At 41.6% G+C, this 22715-nt stretch overlaps 1 protein-coding gene across 6 annotated transcripts in view; it reads left to right on the top strand.

Moving 5' to 3' along the window:
* Positions 1-22715, top strand: part of meis2a (Meis homeobox 2a) — a 60531-nt gene that overhangs the window by 33130 nt on the left and 4686 nt on the right. For all 6 annotated transcript variants that reach the window (XM_073826660.1, XM_073826659.1, XM_073826657.1 and 3 more), the window contains exons 9-10: positions 7116-7192; positions 22101-22159. In XM_073826660.1, coding sequence (XP_073682761.1) covers positions 7116-7192; positions 22101-22159 — 136 coding nt within the window. The remainder of the gene's footprint in view (positions 1-7115; positions 7193-22100; positions 22160-22715) is intronic.

The raw sequence follows: 22715 nt of genomic DNA, 5'->3' as shown, positions 1-22715 counted from the left end.
GAGTGTAACAAATGAGACATGACATTATGGGTTCATAGCTCTGGATTATTCCTTTGCAACTGCTGGTAAAAGATGCTAAAATGCCTTTAACAGACACCATGTGTACAGACTAACTACTTTTAAAAGCTAAATTATATGTGCTATGTATATCTTCGATTCTATTGCCTTGTCCTTCAGCCTGAACAAAAGGAGTCTTACAATAATGCGTGCTGCCAAGACCAGCTCACATAAAAGGCTTTGGCTGGAATATTGAGGGGTTGCTGAACTACTTTGTTGCCTGCGAGGAGAACGACCCTGTTGTTCTTTGGCTGCGCAGTGGCCTTTTGGACAACATTTCTGTTCTCCAGCCCAGTCCATGTACCCCACAAGCAATAAACATCCTTTTCTGTCTCATGCAGGCAAAATATTTTAAAGAATAGCATAAGCAAGTCTTGCCCTGTGGGAAGGTGGGGGCAAGACAGCAGTAAGCATAGGTAGTAGCCCGGTGGCCTAATGAACGTGACCCGTGAGGTCTCGGCTCCGTTGCTCACGGGTGCCATCTAGACTAATCAAGTCATTACAGACCGGTGAAGGCAGCGACAAGAGAGAGATCTTGTTAGGCCAGATATCTTTTTTTTTTTTCAGTTGTGAATCTGTTCTGAGGCCAGCAGGTTGTTTGCCTCATTTCACAGGCTTTCATTTTACTGTGTGAACTCAGGTCATGTTTATCTACTTGATTTGCCAATTTGCCTCTGAGCATGAGTGGTCACGTGACTTTATGACAGCCAGTAGTGTCAACTGACAAGAATCTTTCGCTTCCACTTCTGCAATGAATTTGTTTGAAAGCTGGGGAATATTCCTGCATGTGCATGCAGTAACAATTAGTCGGTTGAAAAAAAAAGTCTTTGCCTGATCAGGTGGAAAGAGAAATTCTAGGGCTGTTGTAGTGAGACTTTAATTTGGTCAAATGTACACCCTAAAGCCAGAGGGTTAAGAGGATGAGAAGAGATTCAGCCTATCTTCTGTTCCCCTTTCCCTACGCAAGGACATGGAGATCAGGTTCCTCCCCTTGAAAGAGCCGGCTGGCCGAGTCTGTAAGAGAAGCCATGAACCTGATCTGATGATTAACTAGCCTCATCACTATGGCTGTGGGCCACATCCAGACACACACACATAGTAGAGGGTTTTTTTGTGTCTAAGTCACAAGGTCTACACAAACCTTCATGCTCACTCTTATTCAAGGGGTTTGCAATGCTGCACCTAGTCAGGGATAGCGCTTTGAACAATCCCCGAACACCAAGTAGTAAACTTCAGCACGTAAGCATTTGTGTTAGAGTTCCATCTGAAGAGCCACAGGACCTACATTCAATACTCTTAACTTTATTTTAACCATTGTTTTGTTTTCAAGAGCAGAACGCGAGCATTATAACCAAGAGAGCACATGTCAGTTGCCGGAGCAGTTAGAGCTGAAATCCGTCGCTAAAGAGCAAAACTTTCTCTAATCGTTTGTGCGTTTTGTTTCATGTGTGCATGTGTGTGTGTGTGCTGGACTGTGTGTGTATCTCTCACTGCAGTGGGTGTGTGTTTGTTCCCCTGCGTGGTTCTCTCTGACGGCCTTGAGAATGGGAGTGATTGATTTTTAGCGCTAATGCTTGTTTACCCTCAGCAACTGCGTTCCAGGCCAACCTCACGGGGGTGCCCACCTCCTCCCAGCATCCCCCTCCGCCCGGCCTTGCCAATCCATGTTTTTGCGGGGCAACAGTTTGCTTGGCAGGCAAATTGATAGCTAGAGTCGCTCTAGAACCTTGCACCATCTTCAGTGAACATAAATTATTGGTGTAGAGCAAACAGGGGGGCTGGCGGCGGTCCAGCGGCTCTGAGCCCAGCCCAGCCAGCGATTGTTGTGGGGGCACAGAGAGAGGAAGAATGAGAGAGAGAGAGAGAGAGAGAGAGAGAGAGAGAGACACATGAAGAGAGGGAGTGTAGCTGCTCTCCTCAATAGCTTTTCATGGCGCGCTGGGCTCCAGGTGCCCCTTTGAAGCCACATAAATTGAAACTGTTTTACCTCTGAAAAAAGCCAGCATGGCAGTCAGGACTGAATCCGATCCCAGAGCTGCACGAAGACGCATTTGTTCATACGTGTGCATGCAGACAAGCACAATAAGCGCTGGCATGCATGCATCACTCGAGCGTCGGGGGGTGTATTTGCGACGGTGCATTTCATAAAACTGAGGACGTGTTCTCTTTTGTGCAAGTGAGTCGGGTTGCATTCTTGCCGGCTTGCTCCTTGTTGTCTGGATGCAGTGTATAGTGCTGAAGAAAATCAAACGCACACAAAACACTACCTAAGCACACACATTTAACCTTAGAGACACACACACACACACACACACACACACACACACACACACACACACACACACACACACACACACACAAGCTAGAGTACATAGAAGCAAGCTGCTTTTGTCCATCTTTTAAACAAAAGTCTTTTAGCTTCTGTTCTGTTGACACACATCACAAGTCCTTTCATAATCAAAGTTAACTTCTTCACAGTAAATGCAGAGCTCCTCATTGCAAATACAACAATTGCAAAATGAATTTGCCTTGTAAAATGGAATTTATATATATATGTGTGTTATATTCAAATCAGTCTTATCAAAATAAACCTGCAGCCTTCATTTGGCTAGAATATCAATTTTGCAGAAACACACATATGTAAATGCATTATTAACAGCCGCTCTAAATTTAAAATGTGCCAATCTTTCAGCAGATTTCTGCATAGCAGATATTAAAATGTCATTCAGGGCTTTGATTGATTTTATTGGGAGTCTGTGTTATCTTGCTGCGCTCAGTTTGATTAAACATACAGAAATGATCACAGTCAATTTGAGCTGCGTGTCACGGGGAAACTCAAACGCTTCAGCGATGATGGAGTAGTTTGAGAATAATTGAAATGGTTGGTAAAAGACAATGGAGTATTGAGGATTGGGTTCCACAAACCTCCAAAACAATACAGCGCAGTGCCCTAGCATTTAGCATGTTAGCATCTAGCTAATGCATGTAAGTTTGTGGATTTAAAACTGCTGCAATTCCTGCATGCAAAAGAAAAAATTAACCGATCCATTGCACAATGGATTGTGGGTTGCAACAGCCAAAAAAGCATGCACTTTCTGCATCATTCTGCCCACTGTTTTCAACATACTACTTCCGTGCACTAATTCTTATTTCGCCCACTATTTTGGATGGATGGCATGTGAATTGGGTTGCAACGGCGGAGAGGCGTTCAGCGGTTCAGTCGGGGGATGTGCTGGGTTTCATTAGGCTGCAGGACTCTTTAATTCATTGCAGTCTGGCCTCATACTGATGAAGTCATTCATCAAGCACACGGTCAGCCGCTCCGCTGGGGAGTGTGAGTGTGTGTGTGTGTGTGTGTGTGTGTGAGAAGGGGGGTTGATGTGTGTTTGGGGGCACTGGGGGTTCAGGCTCGACGTTACACAGAGTTGTGGTGAAGAGCACATCACACCCTGTAATTTAGCCAATAGAGTGCAAACACACATGCACACACATGCACTCTGGGAAATAAAATCGGCCCACATGCACTTGCTGCGGACTGTGTGATGCACTGACACATCCCAGAGGACTCCTTCCCCGACCGCGTGTGTGCGCTCAGAACGGCGCGAGCAGCAAAAAGCCGGTGCCATTAACAGGCTGCAGCGTAATTAACAGTTGATTCGATCGCAGGCTAGCGCTGGCATCTGCAATAAAATAAGCTGCTCATTTTTCTGTCTAATAATTTATAGACTGCACCTCTTCACATTCTGCGGTCAGTCCGTTTCTCAGGATATTGCTCCGGCTCTTAGTAATTCACTCTATTGATTGAGTTTAAAGCGACAGGAACACTTTCAATCTTTCTCTGATCTCTCATGCTAAGTTTACTCTTCGTCATGCTGTTAGCGTGTCATGCACACCGCTGGACGAGATTAATAATTCATATTAAGGTAGTGCTCAGTTCAGGTTTCACTTGTTTTGTCATTCGATGCTTTATTTTACAGCGCTAGACTCGACCTGCGATGTCCCTCGGACTCTGGTTCCACAGCTGTACTTACAGAACACAACAATGTCTAAACTGAAAAATAATGAGACTTGGATTAGGGGTTGCATAGGTTTCATCTTATGCATAACCTGCATTATTAGTCTGTGCATGACCTGCGTTATCCAAATGCACATTTCCATTCATATGGTAGCATACCCGCCACCACCAAGTTTGTGCATGAGAAATCACATACGCATTTCCATGGCCGTGTGCAGCGTTTATCAGACCCAAGGTCTGTATTTACAGTGATTTGTGGAGCAGAGCTCAATGAAACCGGATCTGTTGTATATTGCGTGTCTGCGGTCAGGATATCTTAAGCTGGGTTTGAAGGGTTTTAAGCGCTTTCTGTTTTTTTCCTGGCGGGGGCGAAAAGATATAATGTCATCTTGCTCTTGAAACATGTCTCTGGTTTGTTGAAATCGTTGGGTTTGTGGTGGCTGGAGGAGACACTATTTATCACCCATACAGGATTGTTTTAATGATGCAGAAGAGACAGTGTAATAGAGTTTAAAGACAGCACATGAGATTAAATTTTGATTTTGATTTTGATGACAAACACACACATGATGACCATTCACACTAAATCCAGTTCAGTGCAGGACTCCAGTGAGAGAGAATCTGCTGCTGTCTGTGAGAGAGTGTATGTGTGCTTCACAGAAAAACAGACCTCGTCTTGCCAAGCATATGTCAGCACTTAGCAATCAAAAAATGTATTTCTGTGTGCCCATTATCATATTTCTTTGTTAATGATTTTAGCATATTAAAAGCTCCAGTGTGCACAAGTCGAAATCTGATTCATGCGTCTCTTTTTCCTTCATTATTTGTTCAATCTTACAATTGTTTTCTGATTAATTGGACACATTCCTGAAATGTTCCCTCCTCCCGCTCTTTAATTAAACCTCGGCCGTTGGTGAGCGCTCAGGGTCAGAATTCAGCTGAGCTTATTTTATGCTTTTGTTCCTGGTGACTTTTGCATAATTTGTAAGATTGACCTACTAGAAGAGAGATGATGTGCCACCTACACCTACTGCAGACAGCCTGGTTTGTCCTCACATGTGTGTGTGTATGTGTGTGTGTGTGTGTGTGTGTGTGTGTGTGGGCGCACGTGTGGCGAGGGCTGAATAAAAGCGGAGCGTGAGGTTTGTTTGGTTCTTAATCTGCCTCTTAAAGACATCTGTCAGTGCGGATCACTATTGTTTGTCATGCTTGAGACGTGCACAGCACAAATTCAATCCTGCCATTTCTATCATGTCACATTTGGCAGATCAACAGTGACACAAATTGTATCATTGCATCCCGCGCGGGGATTGTGTTTGCAGGTGCGACTTCTGGCAATAAGAGACCTTTGCAGAAACGTCTTGCTTTAGCGCTTGGCCTGCGTTCAGCAGCGGCACGAGGGACGAGCTCAAGTCGTTTCTCTAACCGTCGAGGAAAGGAGGATGTTTTCCGTCTTTATGCTCCGAGCGATGCGTTTAATCTGACTGGAGAATTCACCGCGGTGCCGAACGGATCTGCGTGTTTGGCGTGCCGGATTCATCCGCACCCCTCACCCCGCTGATCTCTCATGTTGTTGTTTGCATCGTATAAGCAGCAGCACTTTACCACTGTTACTAGACAATACTGCAAAACATGCAACAAATGCAAAGCCCTTTCCTGCACACTTAACATTTCCTTGATTTAGTCTTCAAGCCGTCAGCTCATTACTAGAGTGATCTCTCCACTAAAGACCAGCAAAACCATGTGCAGGACTGGATTCAAACCAAATACAGGACACACCATGACTTTAACATTGCGGAGATGGAACTTTTTTCTTTAAATAACTACTTTTCAATAATTAAAAGATTTAACAGGAATAAATTACAGTTTACACTTTGCTTTGATGGTCCCCTTCAGACAATCTGTTAACTCTAGGTACATATGCAACTACACGTCAACTAACTCTCATTAGAGTAGACTATTAGGTTAGGGTTAGGGTTAGTAGAATAAGTTGACATGTACTTGCAAAGTTACATATGTGACTCTGGACCACAAAACTAGTCATAAGGGTAAATTTTGTGCTGGATAAATGAGCTTTCCATTGATGTAGGGTTTGTTAGGATAGGCCAATATTTGGCCGAGATCTAGAAAATCTAGAATCTGAGTGTGCAAAAAAATTAAAATATTAAGAAAATTGCCTTTAAAGTTGTCCAAATGAAGTTCTTAGCAATGCATATTACTAGGGCTACATATAATCAGTAGAATGTGTATCAGAATAAAGATATCAGATAATAATCAGACAGTCTATTAATATTCTAGTGACTGCTAGTAGTTGCTCACAGAGTGTTTAAAGTAGACTATCGAAATAAAGTGTTACCAAAAATGGAAAAATACATTTAAAAAATGTTATTTATTGTAAAGTAATTCCTTTGATTCATTTGCATTTTTTAAACACACACACATGAACTCTTAACTGTATGCCTAATATGTTCAGCACACGTGAATGTGTTTCATCTAGTCACATTCATTTATGAATTACATAAGGCACAAAAATCACAGTCTACATTTTTAATTCAAATGGCAAAATTTGACAAAAATGTTGAGTATTTTACTTGACATTTCTGTCGTTAAACACTTATTATAAATTATTAAATCTTTAGCTACTTACATCTTACCTCACACTCTTTCACCATTAAAACTAAAGTGTCAAACTGAAGTAAAGCCCTGCCTTCTTTGATTTGATTGGCTATTTCAGTTATTGAGACACTGATCTACATCTACATCTAAAATGTAATTTTTCAACTTTTTGTCATTCTAACAACAAATAGTTGTGGTGTGTAATGAAGCCCAGCAGAAGCAGCATCGTGACCAATTTCTAATCATTGGGTTGGACTCTGATTATTCCACAGCTATTTGTTGTTGCTACTAGTTGACTAGTTGTATATCTGTGAGTCGTGTGTTTAATGTTTACTCTATGAATATGACCGGCAGTGCAGTGTTCATTGATTCTGTGTTGTTTCCCCGTGATCCTGACGGAGCGTCTCTCTCTTGTGTTCTCTTGCAGCACCCGTATCCTTCAGAAGAACAGAAAAAGCAGCTCGCTCAAGACACGGGCCTCACCATCTTACAAGTAAACAACTGGTGAGTCGAGTCACTTTTCATCCCTATCTCCAGCAGCGGTGGCCGTCAGAAGCGTTTGCGTTTGCGTGCGGACTCGACTCGGGCCGCAGCGTGCGAGCGCATTATCACCGTTCGACGAACGTTTGCGTTCCCTTTGATGCATTAAGGGTAAGAGGACAGCGGCGCGCCTCCTCCAGAGAGTCGAACACCTCCCCGCCCCCGATCGGCGCTCCGTGCGGATTAGAGCTCTGGCCGGCAGCGTCTTTGTAGATGGCTTAGCTCATAACTGGAGGTGGTGGATTAAATAAAATGATCACAGAGCCAAAGAAATGATACAGGAATGATTTATCAAAATACTCGGCCGGGCTCTTTTTTTATCGCTGGCTTAATTTCGTTCGCTACATTCTCCGGCCGATGTTCAGATTAATTGAGCTGACAGCTTCTTTTCAAAACACCGGGAAGGTATTTGCACGGATTTTCTGGCCTTACACAAACTTAATTATACGGAGCGCTATTTTATCAGTCTAATTCCGTGTAGTGGAGCTTCTATTTACAAATGAGAAGTCCCTGCCTTTTATTCACAGCTTCCCTTAATGTATTTATCAAAGCGGACTCATTTACGCAGCGCTCTATCTGTCGGGTACAGGCGGCGGCTCTCGGCTTTATCGGCCCGCGGGCCACGCGCCACCTCGGGGTCAATTGATTTTTTTTGCTTTTGTGATTCATTTTTCCTCTACACCTCATTCTGGTGCCGGCTCACAATGAGCAACACGCCTGGAGAATGAGCTCGATTTGTCTGCCGGATCTGGCCAGGTACTTAAATTGGCCACAGGAAGTGCCGTTATCTGACTTTCACGCGCCTGGCGGCGTGCGTAGCGTTTCAATTACAGCGGTAACTGAGCTTTCGTGCCGTCACACACCTACGGCAGCAGAAAATTGAGTTGCTTTGCCTGTTTCATGCTGATTAATGCTGAAATAACCCGCAAAACCACTAAGAACCACCAAGAGCGAACGAGCGAGTTGAGGCTGGATGAACGCTCTCGGTTTTAGATTCTAGATACTGAAAGTCTCGAGTCTATCTATCGGTCCGTCTGAGGTCAGGTTGTATTTGCGGCAGCGTTCGCTCAGGTCTCAGATCCTCCTGACATTCCTGCTGCTGGGCCAGAACCGTCCCGGATTCCTCCTGTGATGGTCATTGTGTGGATCCTGCCTTTGATATGGAGCACAGGGGAGAGAGACGGGCAGGACGAGGTTTGCATGGACGTCCTGAATCGGGTCTTTGTTCGGAGGCACAATCAGACCTGGAGGAGGCACAAGGGCGCTCTGTGTAACGTGTCAATAGACAGCGCGTCTCCTGCTCTGACAAGCCCATCTACCTGTCCATCTCTCTCTGTGCCGTGGATCTTCTGCTCTGTGTGTGTGACAGTCACTGGTGTTGGTGGTTCACTATGATCTGAGAGTGCACAGCAATCCTGTCTGACCAGAGAGACGCTTTACACACCACACCATAAGTGCAGCTGTGTGTGTGTGTGTGTGTGTGTGTGTGTGTGTGTGTGTGTGTGTGCGTTATTCTATCTGTCTAAATGAGGCCTGATCACATGCTGACAGCAACATGCCTCTGCTAAACACACACACACACACACACACACACACACACACACACACACACACACACACACACACACACACACACACACACATTCTCACTCTCACTCACTCTCTCACTCACTCACTCACTCACTCACTCACTCACTCACTCACTCACTCACTCACTCACTCACTCACTCACTCACTCACTCACTCACTCACTCACTCACTCACTCACTCAGTATTATGAAAGAGAGACAGGCTTGTCTCATTATTGGTTGCTCTTGTAGCCATTTCTGGGTGTTTCTTCAACTTCAGGAACTTTTATGTCCCAGGGCTTAATTTTTATTAAAACGGTCTTGGAATCATTTCACCATGCCTTCATCATTTTTTATTTTTTTTTGTAACTCAGACCAAGAGTTAACTATAAAATACTATGTAAAAATATGATTTATTACATGTAAAACTAATTATGCAAATATAAAAAAGTGACATAATCGTAAACCATTTTAATGTCAGGTTTGTTTCCAGAACATTTTTCAAAGGTTAATGCACTTGACAGAATATTTGCATTGCATATCATTTACAAACAAGCTGTAATTTCTTGAAATGAAGAAAAAAAGGTAAATTATGTATATAAAATGTGTATTTTGGACACATGGTAGACAAAAGGAAACCATTTCAAATGTCATTTCCGCCACTGAATAAATGATGATTTGAAATGTGGCAGAAAAACAAGAAAGTTTATTGTCCTAATGTCAAGAGGGCTGAAAGTTCTTGAGGAAACACCCAATGATGGGGTTTGTTGGGTTTCTTATGCATCTGTCTGTATTGTAACTGATTTGACTAATGAGCTGACAAATGGAGTAAAATAGGTGACTTATGAACGACCTTCGACATCTGTGTGATTGTGTGGACCTGATCTTACCTGATGCCCACAGACACACACACACTCTCTGTATTTGCCTATTTATTGGTTGTGTGTTGTTTCATTGAAAGCTGAGATGTCTCAGACTGGACCATCTCTGCCGGTGTCCAATCTCTGGCTCTCTGTTCCTCTTGATATGAATAATCATCCTGAAGGATTCTAGTCTGCTGACGCTGAGACGACTGGAGAAAGGGTTTCATAACTCTCTTCCCTCCCCGAACTCAAATGAGTCACGAACAAACAGATCAGCTTTATGTTTTTTATGACCCTTTCACTTGGCACAGCCAGCTGTTATGAAATTCAAAATAATGGCTTAATATTTTCCAAATGTAATGTAAAAAGTATAAACTGGCCTGTGAAGATGTTTGACTTTCCTCCTCAGAGCATGGGAAAGTTTGGAGGCACCGAGTTTAAACGCAGATCTGCGCTCGCACACACGTCTGTCTGTCTCCGTCTTACGCACCGCCAGAATCATGACTGAAGTTGCTGGTTATCCATTTAACTTTGACCTAGATGAGAGCGCCCTGGCTTTTTTTGGCGCCTCACGGGAGACATCGCGGGCCGGTCTTTCTAAATATACCGCGTGAGAGGACGAGCGGAGATGGGCGGCGCGAGCTGCTGGCAGAGAACGTCGTCAGCAACGCTTGCATTTACGGACCGCTAATTGGCAGTTAATTAGCAGAATTGGTTCCCAAGTGCCACCCTCACCCCCCGCTCCAGCTTCATTTGATCTGATGTCTCTCATAGCTCCAGAGCGCCGATCCGCTTTTGGCATACGAGTCTGCATCTGGCCGATGGACGCCGCTCATTTAGGCCAAATCAGAAGTATCCTCCTCACAGGAACCCTATCAGAGACAGAGATACAGAGAGAAAATCAAATGCAAAAATGATGTTCTTCCTCAGTATCTTTGTCTTGTTTACAAGTACAATATATCTAAACATACTGCATCAAAAAAAGTTACACATAGGTCCAAAAACTGTCATAAAAATCTGATTTATTAATATTTTTTTTCACTTTCACTGATGTTGATTTTTTCACCAGCATCTGTTCTATCCATAGATACCAAACATTCTTTAATTTTCAGAATTGTAACCCCTTAAATGCTGGTTTGTTTGCATAATACCACAGGTGTGTTTTGTGAAAAAATGAAAAATATTAGTTAATTTCCACATACTAAATGCTAAGCAGATTTTTTATCTTTTCTTATTAGATTCTTTGGTGTGTCAGTGAAGAACAACAACATTCATTTTGAGGCATTTATATTTGTTATGTAGTGTTAGATTTAATAAAAAAAATGTACATGCCAAATTTGAAAAATGGCACAATCTAGTAAAAAATGGTAAAATTTTTAAATTTGAAGCCTTGCCAATAGAACAAATGTCTGTTAGCAAATATTGCATCATTTTATAGTCAGTTGGCCCTGGGTTAAAAAATTGCAGTTTTAATGGGTTTTATTTTTTAAACTTTTGTCCTTAAGGTCCTGAGTGTAAGTATTTTTTTGTACGGAGGGTAAATCTGATTTTTTGAAGGAAATAATGGTGAAATATTAAAATTTTAATAAAAATAAACACCTGGGCCAAAATTTATGCAGTTGGCATTAACAAAGGCACACTTATAACAAAAAAAAACCAAAAGTGAAATGGACAAAAATGTCTTTAAGGTCACACAAGGGTTAAATCGAGAATCAAAATGACTTAAGAAATTCATTGTAAGTTCAAGTTAACTTATGCAGTTAATTTTAGTGTTATCATTTCCCTTCAAAAAATCTGCTGGATGGAGTTTGAATACTTCTTTAAAATATGAATTATTACGTGTGTGTTATGCATTAATTGCATTTTTGATTTAGGAACATTGGGATATTTGTACTGGAAAACAAGACAGATATACTGAGGAAGAGAATCATTTTTGTGCGTCGTTGTGAATGCAAATGAAAGTGAGCCGGGCCACAGGGGTGAAGCGCTTTTATGTTCTGGGACGGCACGTTTTGTTTTGAGAGGGAAACAAATAGAGAAGGATTGAAGAAAGAGAAGCACGTGAGAGCAGAAGGTGAATAAGTGGGTTAATTTATATGGCGCGCAGGTACGGCACACACGCGGCCGTCTGACGCAGCGCTGTAGGATGGTGCTGCGCCTCGGGCCATCTGTGAGCCGAATAGCAATTTTATTACATTGTCATTAAAGCAATTTCACAGCAGTATTGTTTGTTAATGAGAAGCTGCAAACGAGGAGAGATGTCACGGACGGGAGTAGCGCTGAGCTTCGATCTGCTCTTTTTATATCGCTGAAAAATAAATGCGCACTCACCCTTCCCATCCGGCTCTGGGCTCGGGCTTGTAAAAGGGAAACCCACTTAAAGCTGAAATATAAAGTCTGTACTGCCAAGGTTGTGTTTATGAGCTGCCGTCGTGCTTTAGTGTTCACTGCTACTTCATATGTGGAAATCCAGCACAGGACGGCCGTCTCTGGCCTCGCAGACGCGGGAGGAACGAGATTGTTTTGGTTGCGTTGGGCTCTGCTGGTCCTGTGGAGGATGTATGGCTAAGAGCTTCCTGTGTTTCACTCTCAGACGGATCAGTTGGCTTTTTCCAGTTATTTATAGAGAGCCAGATCTGCTGCTCCTCATGCCGAGGATGAGGGAAATACAGCCCACATTAGTGAAATAAAGCCTGAGAGAGAGAGAGAGAGAGAGCGGGGCGTCTTTCTGCTGACACTGCAGATGAACATAGCGTGAGCTGAGAGGAAGTTAAGAGGAAAAAGAGAGAGAGAGAAAGAGAGGTAGGCCCTGGAGAGAAGAACGACTGACAATCAGGATTTGAAGGAACGAGTTTATCAGTTTCAGACAGAACAGGTTTGTGTGATTCTGTGCATTACTCCACTCCTCACACAAAAGGCCTTAAACTTTTACAAAATCATGTGTTCACACTGCAAAAAAGCCTTATCTTACCTAGTGTTTTTTGTTTTGCTTTAGTCAAAATATCTAAAAATTCTTAAGTTAAGATGCATCTACTAAATACACAAAATTACAAAAAAAAGTGAATTTTGTATAAAACAAATAAAATGATCTGCCAGTGGAATATCTTTAGAGAGTATTTTACTTTCCCCCATTGGCAGACAATTTTACTTGTTTTTATCAAAATGCACTTAATTTACTCCCCACCCTTAGGAAACAAGACTAGATATCTTGCCATTTTGCTTGTCTAGTAAATGCATCTCAATTTAAAGAATTTTAGGATACTTTGACTAGAAACAAGACAAAATGACTAAGTAATAGAAGCCTTTTTTGCAGTGCTTTTTCAACTATTGGCCAGTAAATTATCTGCTGAACCTTCAGAAAACAATAATCATGTTTTATTTATTATTTATGCCATATAAGGTTGCAAGTTTTGCAAATAAATTTGGATAATGTCTGAATACAGCTGTTACACTGCTGTAAATAATAGTTATTTTCTTAAAATAAAAAAAACAAAATTTTGAATTATTTAAAATAATATAAATAAATAAGTATACATACAAATAAGGGTGCTAGTAGGTAACAGTTTTGTAGTTTTTGTTATTTGTTGTAAACTTAAGAATGTTATTTATTGTTGCAATTTTCCAACCATAATTTGGGGAATGAGTACAGTTGTAACACAGCTATGATTTTGTTATTTTCTTGCAATAAACAAATCAAGTCACCTTTATTTTTATAGTGCTTTATACAATGCCATTTCAAAGCAGCTTCACAAACAAACAAACAAACAAACAATAATTGAATTAAAATGTAAGTAAATAAGGGCAATAATGGTTAACAGAGTTGCAGCTTTTGCCAAAAATGAAGCTGTCGCGGAATCTGGCACCGGCTTGTAGTTTTGACAAACTTATATTTCCACATCAGAAAAATATTTATGTTATATAATGTTGCAATTTTCCCATCTCTCTCTCAGTCTCTCAAACACAAGCCTCTAATGCCATCCTCTTACCTGAGATCTATTTTCCTAAAAATCAATTCATGGCCTGCGCTGTGAGTTTGACGCCAGCAGCGCTATCATAAATTAATACTTCAGGTTTGTTTACTGAAGCGCGTCGTGCCAGCGAGCCGAGATGTTCTGGATGAGGTAGCAGCAGAAATGATGCCAAAACAAGACACACAGACACTGGACTCACTCCAAACCCTCTTCACACTCACCGACTCGGGACAGGTCAAAAATGCAACGGTGAAATCAAAGCGGGCCCTTTAAATGTCTCTCAATGGACACTCCAGTCAGATCCAAAGCTCTGGTCTCTCATTATGAGGCGTGAGACGGGTCTGTGGAGCAGAGAGACAGACGGGAACAGAGAGAGACTCAGAGAGGGTGTTGAACCGTGGGCCCCTTTAGGGTCTGAGAGAATGGGCTGATTCTGAGATTGAATGGGGTGACGGGGGTGTGGAGGCTAATGACAGAGTCCTCGCAGGCGGCGGTAAGTGAAAGGAGGTTAATTGAGAGGTTTCACTGATGACGGGCAGATCTCGGGTGCAGGTGCCCTGCAGCGGCTCCTCGCCGTAACTTACACTCACATTAACCAGCGTTACCCTCCAACATGTGTGGAAAAAAAATTACTCCATTTTTAAAATTGTTTTTATATCCCTTTTCATCAGTGTTACATTGAAGGCAAGACACTGCAGGTGAATAGGATACAAAAAAATAACTAATAGTTACCACCTTACTTACCCAGTTTGATCATTTAATTTGATAAAATTAAACACGTTTTTTAAAATGTTAGCTTTAATATGCAAATTAGGCATTATTTAATAAAATACGTGTTCATTTGAATACATTTATAGTACAAAAATCTAAACACTGGGTTAAGTCAGTTTCTAAATTCTTGTTTAATTTTTTTTTACATATTAGAGTCAAAAGTTTTTACAGAGGGAACTTTGGGTATCTCATTTTGTCATGACATAATTCAAAAAAGAACAGACAGGAAACACTTACCATTTTTTTGGAGAATAAAACATTGTCAAAATCAAAATCAAACAAAATATATCTGAACAAATCCCTCTGTAAAAACCTTTAGGATATTGACAGAAATAAAAATGTAAAGTTTGGTGTGTGTAAGTGCTGCTGAAGTGGCGTTTATGGCTCAGTGTAGGAGAAAAACACATTTTGAGAAAACTGCCTTTAAAAATATGGATTGCAGTTGAAATCTATTGACACAAATAGATAAACTGCTATAAAAGAAACACTTAAAACTGTCTCTTTTCACTGGTCTAAAAAAAAGTCTCAAAAAAAGACCAAAATCTCAAACTTGACATGTGCATGTAAAAACAGTATTTTTGCCTGCAGTGTCTCCTTTTAAACAATTATTTAAAAACAATAAAATAATTTATGCTTCTTTTGAGAAAATTGAGAATATTGTATTACAAGACACATTACAACTGAGTAAGAGAAAAAATAGGATTTACTTTGAAACAAATTTTCACACAGAAATTGTTGCTTCTGGTAAATTTCACAAATTATTTCAAAGAAATAGGAAGCAGCCCATATAAACACTGAAATAGTATTTTCTTGTAAAACATGCTCTGATAGTTTTCCTGTAGCTTAAACAGTAGAGAATGGCGCTAGCAACACCAAGGTCATGGGTTCGATTCCCAAGGAATGATGTACTTTTCTACGGGCCATGGGCCCTTTTCTTATGATGTACATTTTTAATGTCCGCATCTGTAAATGTATACAAGTGCAAAGAAAGTGGCTTCTGTTATTTAAACGTAAAAGTGCCTCGACCTGTAGTTCCAAACACAAGAAATCATATTAACTCTGATATTTACTCTTAGATTGGACACGTCCCATTATAGAGGTCCCTCAGTAGGTAGGACAATATAATTCCTCTAGTATTCCTGTAGCTCAAACCGTAGATCATGCTTGCAACGCCAAGGTCATGGGTTCGATTCCCAAGGAATGCATGAACTGATCGAGCAAAGCATTTGCCAAATGAACCAAAGAAACAAAACTGATCAAATAAATAAAAACACAGGCGGAACCTTTTCTTGAGATCCTGAAACAAAGTGCCAACACTTCCCCAGAGAGGAAAAGCCTCGTGTCGGGTCAGAACAGTGACGAGTGTCTGTGATAATCAAAAACAACTTTAAAACAGTGCAGAGCAAAGGTGCAGAGGGAGGGTGAGACACAGAGAGAGAGAGAGAGAGAGAGAGAGGTGCTGGTTCAGGCTCCTCACACAGGTGTGTTGACGCCCGGGGCGTCTTTGGCTCTGATTTGAGCCCTGACTATCATGTCTTTAAGGACGCAGCGTCAGATGTCTGTGAGCTTTACCGGGGCCAAGACAAACCTGCCGCAGTTGTCAGAGCTTGCTGATGTAGCCAATGAAAGCGGAGAGGTGTTTCTCGCGTGGTAGATTGGCTGCTGTTGTGCCGCAGGACAGAGAGACAGCAGAACTGCCAGAACAAAGTCTCGCTGTACAAACCAGCAGCTGCTACTTGCGGGATCAAAGGAGCAACAAGCGGCTCTTCCTGGCCCAGGTGTTTGACGGACAGCTGACAGCTGGGGTCGACTCGGACCCTCCGGACTCGCTCCGCCGTCTCCGAGCGCTGCTTTTATATGGGTGCATGTAGAGCACGCCTTCATTCAGCCAATCAGCGCTGCGTTTCCCAAAAGCAACCGTGGTCACAAATTCTGTGGTTACCAGCATAGATCTTGCATTTAAACGAAATAAGCAAGTATCTTCTATAATTCCATACATAATAAATTTCATTCAACTTTAGTTTGTTAAGCAGTATTTGTGAAGTGACGCACATGAGCCCACAAAATAACCAAGAACAAAAATTGCAGTTCTCAGACGCCATGTTCAATATTAATAATCTGACATTAAATTAATCTCAAACTGATTGGTTACCTGCTTCGCGCCATTAACAACAGTTCTTGGAGATTTAAAGGGATAGTTCACCCAAAAATGAAATTTTTTGATATTTATCTGCTTATCCCCAGTGGATCCAAGATGTAGGTGACTTTGTTTCTTCAGTAGAACACAAAGATTTTTAACTCAAACCGTTGCAGTCTGGCAGTCATATAATGGCAGTCAATGGCTTTGAGAGTCAAAAAAACATACACAGACAAAACTAAATTAAACCCTACATTGAAGTCTTAAAACATGAAAAAAACAGTCTGTGCAAGAAACTGAACAGTATTTTTTTTACCTCTGATCTACTGCAATGTCCAACTGCCCTGCATTCATTTTTTTTTTTTTTTGAGTGATCTATCCCTTTAAGTTAGTTAGTTTTTCCAACAATGCATCATACTATGGTTGTAAAGCAGCGAGTTACGCCATTCGTGGAACATTTTATGCATTCCTGGAACAATTCAAATGGATTGGATAAAAACCTACCACTGAATGGAATTGGTGCGTTACTCCTACGTCTGATTCCCACCTGTTGTGTCCGTACGGGACGTGATCAGGAATCGCTGTGGTGACACGCTGAAGCCCATCTGAGGAAAACTCAGCACAATCCGAAGAGAGCGGTGCCGCAGTGTTATTGATTTATTTTAATTAGCAGCTCGTTAAATGGTGTCAGTTTGCAAAACAAACATATAAGTCTGAGTCTGGTTTTCCACCGGGGTTTTAATGAGTTCTGCACCCCAGAACCCGAAAACACAAAGACAGACAGAAACCTCCTCCAGAGAACAGAGAGTGAGACAGCTGGAGAACAGACAGACAGACAAACAGACGGAATGAAACGCTCTTCCTCTCCCGCCGCAGAAAACTATGTAAACACACACACACACACACACACACACACACACACACACACACTCATGCTCTCTTCCATCTGCAGTAAATCAAACGCGGGTGAGGTAATGCTCGTCTCACCACTCCTGGTTTAACTTAAAGAAGAGAGAGAGAGAGAAAGAGAGAGAGACAGTCTGTCTCTCTGTGATAAATGGACAGACAGCTCTCATGTGTGTTTGGCCTGTGGACACACGTCTGACCCTGTTAGTGGGTGTAAATTGAGGAATTGTTTGCTTTGATTAAACCTGTGCCGCCCGGCGTTAATCTGCGCACACTTCCTAGGTCAAAGTTGACGGCGGCGCTCTCCGCTTCCTCCCTCGAGCCCTCGCTGTTTTCTCTGTTTATTTCATTATCTATTTATTTGTTTGTGAGCCTCATTAAAGAGTAGCTTCATTAGTTTTGGTTGGTTGGGTCTGTTTTTCTGGCAGGACGGGATGCTTTTATTGACGAGCAGATGCGGGACGAGGCGACTGCGCCGTGTTTGAATTCTCGCAGCTTCAGAGGCGCACAAGCTTGCTGTCCCGTCAAACCGGCGACCCCGTTCACGATTGGCTCTGCCCTCCCGTCGTGATCGGCCGGGGCCTGGTGAGCGCCGCTGGCCGGCGTCCAGACGAGGGCGGTTTGGTTTGGGGTTTTTCAGCAAAGGAATGCTGACGACGGGGCCGGTTACCAGGTGTGGCCGCGGCTCGGCTCACGTTCGCTGGAGATCACGTGACTCCCGCTCTTTGTCAGGAATTCCACGAACGGCCCCTGAGACTCGCGGTCTGTCGGCCCGCTGCTCCTCTCACGAGAGTTTGGCTGCTGAACGTGTGTTTGAAGTGAGGTTTCTGAATGTTGATGCAGCTCCACGCTAGAGCGAGGTCAAGTGGCCTCCTGCAGTTCTGAGTCCATAACTCACAGCCGCAGCCGGTCCATGTGTGTTTGCTCTGTCTGATTACACGTGTGTTTCATGAAATCTTGCACCAAAGGGTACAAAAAAGAGCAATGAAAATGTAATTTTCCATTTCTGCAATGCTTAATTCTACTTTTGTTGCAATCATTTTATCCTAATTTGAGCGAAATGCAGTTATACAGTTTAAAACCTTGATTTTGTTGTTTCCTAGCAAATGTAAAATTTGTTATATTTAGATTTTTTAAATAAATTGATATTAAAAATAAAAATTATTAAAAACATGAATTATCCAATTATTGCAACAAAAATACAACAATGTGTAAAATGGTCAGAAGTAACAGGGTTGAATATGTAGCCTAAATAGAGCTGTTATTCAGTTCATTCAGTATTTTGATCAGTTTGTATTTCTCACAGATTGAGACATTTTTTTTTTTTAAATAAATGTAGTAAAGGAGTTGTTGAATATGGTCAATAATAACAAAATAGGATCATTTAATTGTAAATATTATAAATATAAAGTTTTTTTCACAAATATGACATATATTATAAAATGTATTTAATTTTAAATTATGTTTTGGGTAATTAAAATGACCATATGAGTAACCATATTTTCTACAGTGAATTTTATGTATCAATTCAGTAGCTTATGTTATGATGAGACTGTTGTTTGTTTTCCTTGAAGGTTAAGACTGCTGAAAAGATACATTACACAAAGGCATTACAGATATGTTCAATTTGTTTAAACCTAGTTTGTTATTATGTGCTAATTACTAGTTTGTCTTCGATTAATAGCGCTCCACAGAGCATGGAATTTTGGGCTTATTATTTATAAAAGATAATGGGACCCTATTTGTAGAAAATGGCACTTTTCTTATTTTTCCTGATGCACATGCAGCCGTGTTTAGGGGACTCCAGAGCATTGAATATTCTGTGCTGCGTCTCATGGAGTGTTTGTCTTTGTTGTGAGCGGCAGTAAAGGACACATTCTGTGGCATATCCAGAGAAATGACCCTGCCGTGACCCTTCACCTCTCCTTTAATTATTTGTTTGAAGACAGCATGGGGTTCCCATGCAGAGCGCAGCGGCAGGCGGTGTGTGTGTGTGTGTGTGTGTGTGTGTGTTTCTGAGGGTTCTGTTCCACTTCTGTAGTTTGTGCAGCTTCAGTAAAGAGTCTAACAGATAGACGTACTGAATCATCTCAACACCTTTTGATTTTGTTAAACACCTTATTAGTTCAGTATTTATGTAAGCTACATTTGACCATTTTTTTGGCTTATCGTTAACATCTGGTGTATTTGCTTGTACATTATTGTTGTTTTTATATTTGTTTTATGTCTTTTTAAGTAATTTGTTATTTTAAGTATCCATTAAATGTATGTGTTGTGAAAAATATAAATCAAAATGTGTAGACAGAAATGAAAGCCTGAGTTTGGAGAAATGTGGTGTGTGTGTGTGTGTGTGTGTGTGTGTGTGTGTGTGTGTGTGTGTGTGTAAGAGGTCAGTCAGTCCCATCAGCTACTCTTAAAGAAATTCATAAATCACTCTTCTCTCTCTCTGGTATTTCTCATTTATGAGTTTTTTTTTTTTTTTTTTGACAAAATATGTTTTAAGTTATAATGTATAATCAGGAAGGATCAGTTTTTTTTGTGATAATGGCTGACTGACAGTATGTTATACTGATTACTATTACTCAGCAAATACGGCAAATAAATTAAGTTTAGGTCAGAAGCATTTTTTAATGTACAGTACAGTACAATACAGTAAAAAACTGCAATATTAAGCAATATTATTACAATTTAAAATAACTGTTTTCTATGTGAATGTATTGTAAAATGTAATTTATTCCTGTGATGCAAAGCTTAATTTTGAGCACCATTACTTTAGTGTTCGGTGCGATCCTTCAGAAATCATTCTAATATATTTTTTGTTATTATCATATTGAAAAGACAGTTGTGCTGCTGGATATTTTTGCGGAAACCGTGATACATTTTATTTTTCAGAATTCTGTGATAAATAGAAGATTCAAAATAACAGCCTTTTTTGAAATAGAAAACTTTTGTAACATTTTAATAGCATTGTACATCTCTTTTAATGAATTCTTGCAGAAAATCTCTCTTTAAAAAAAAAAGAAAACAAAAATAGGACTGACCTCAGACTTTTCAATGGAAACGATTAGTGTCATTATACACAAATATTTAACCACAGGGTAATGCCATGGACCACATTTGTTCCATAAAGCCCAACAGTAAATGACTGCGTTATATTTCATAAATGTGCAAGTGATGAATCGTACAGGTGTGTGTGTTCATGTGATACCCGCACATCACATATTTACACTCATGTCAATCATTTTCTTCTGTTTAGTTGTATATGCCATCCGAGAGTCCATTGCTCTCTACTAGTGCTCCTGTCTTTCAGACAAAGAAAGCAAAGTTATTCGTCTTTTCCCAGCTGTCCGCGTAGTGAACTTCAGCGTGTCATTGCGAAAGCGCAGATTGCGGGCGTTTAAGTTAATGGAAGGTAAGAGCATGTACGACGGCTTCAGGAGGGATTAGAGCTCAAATTGATTCCAGTCCTGCTTGTATCTAATGACCGGTCCCATAGAGTCGCCCTGTGTGCGCTCGCCCGCTTCTTTCATGCGGGATAGCCCCAGCGTGATCCGAACCCTCGCTCTAATATCAAACACATGTGGGCACCTTTGACGCTCGCTCCTCTGTGCCGCTTTAGTACGGGGTCTCTCCCGACGCGGAGCGGCCGTTTTGCCTTTGACACGGCCCTCGGCGGCCCATTCCGCATTAAAAAGGTTCCCTCGGCTGGCACTGACCTCCCGATGACCCGAGCGGCTCGGCGCTCAAAAGCTGCAGGAGAGAGGCCGGGCCGGGAGGTTTTGTGGAGCTGCGCTTATTTGCCGCCGTGCTGGTGATAAAACTTCAGACAGGCTAATTGATGGTCTCGCTGACATAACAATAGCTGCTGAAAGCCTGGAGCTCATTTACAGACAGCTGGAGAGGAGAGGGACCCCTGCCACGGGCCCTTACCAGGGGGCAGGGGACGAACTCAAAGAGCCGTTTGTATCGCGGCCCTCGCTAACTTCGGGCTCCTTCTGAACGTCTCATGAGCGCTAACACGTGAAGAATAATGTTTGTGCATGTGTGAGGCGGGGGTTTGGTTTGGGCTACGGTGTGGTCCGCTTCTCACTTACTTGTTTGATGATCATCGTAGAAGTTCCTCCGGAAGAGAAAAGAGCTTTATGAATGTGGAGAACAGCTCAGATCACCTGATGAGAAATGGTTGTGATCTCTCTTGGCAGATCTGAGCATGTTGTTGAGATCTCCTCTAAGACACATGTGCGATGATGTTTTGAGAAGCAGGAGACTTCAGATAACATCTCCACTGATCTGATTGCTGTCTTGGAGAAGCTATTCCAGAAGCTTTCTAAAGGCAGAGCTTTGACAAATTACTCAAACATTTTCATTTATTAAAATCAGAGAATTAGATTCTCAAATCCTGAGCTCCTGAGTTTCAGTGTTGTTTTCTGGTTTATCTGGACTAGACTGAGTAGACAAGATGAGTCCATCCCAAGCCTACGTCCAAGACTATATTTTTTATGATTAGCCAAGACCAGCTCAATCGAATCCAAGTTTAGTCTGAAAGTATGATCTCGGTCTTGTCCGGACTCGAGTACTACAATACTGTGAATGCTACATGTTAGGTTTGTGATGGCAGGTGACGTAATCGGTCTTGTTTTTCTTCTGTGTTTTCAGGTTCATCAATGCCAGAAGAAGAATAGTGCAGCCCATGATTGACCAATCGAATCGAGCAGGTAAACATCATCTCATCTTCTCTGATCTTCTCACCACTGTTTGTGTCTCACTTTAGAGTCCACGAGCTCTCCTTTCCCTTGTCTACGCTACAACGAGAGCAGATTGGATCTAATTGGATGTTTCTCCATCTCGCTGGTTAGAGGGACATTAGCGCATTTCAATGCTAATTGGCCACAGGAGAACTTTACAGTAATTCTGGAGCGTTTCACTGTTTCTCTTTGTGTTATGGTACATTAGAAAGCGATCTGCATAATCGTTCATGAATTCACACCAGAAACATAAGGGAAATTCTCTAGTTTTTGAGTTATTGATGGCTTGATAATGTTTCTCGCTGTGCTGAAGTTGTGATGATTCGAGTAAGAGATTGCATCCTATTTTTAGGATCTGAACACTGGGATAATCAGGAAACATCAGAATGAAATATACAGGTCATGTAGCAGTGGTGCTTTTTCCTGATGTAGGTGAAGATTTTCATGCAAAGTTCAGAGTTCCACTGCATAGTCTCTAGATCTCTGACTTATGATCTACTGAACCCGAGAACAGTGAAGCAAGTCA

This window comes from Garra rufa, chromosome 21 (genome assembly GCF_049309525.1).
Source record: "Garra rufa chromosome 21, GarRuf1.0, whole genome shotgun sequence".
Lineage (NCBI taxonomy): Eukaryota > Metazoa > Chordata > Actinopteri > Cypriniformes > Cyprinidae > Garra > Garra rufa.
This window is presented reverse-complemented; position numbering and strand designations above follow the sequence as displayed.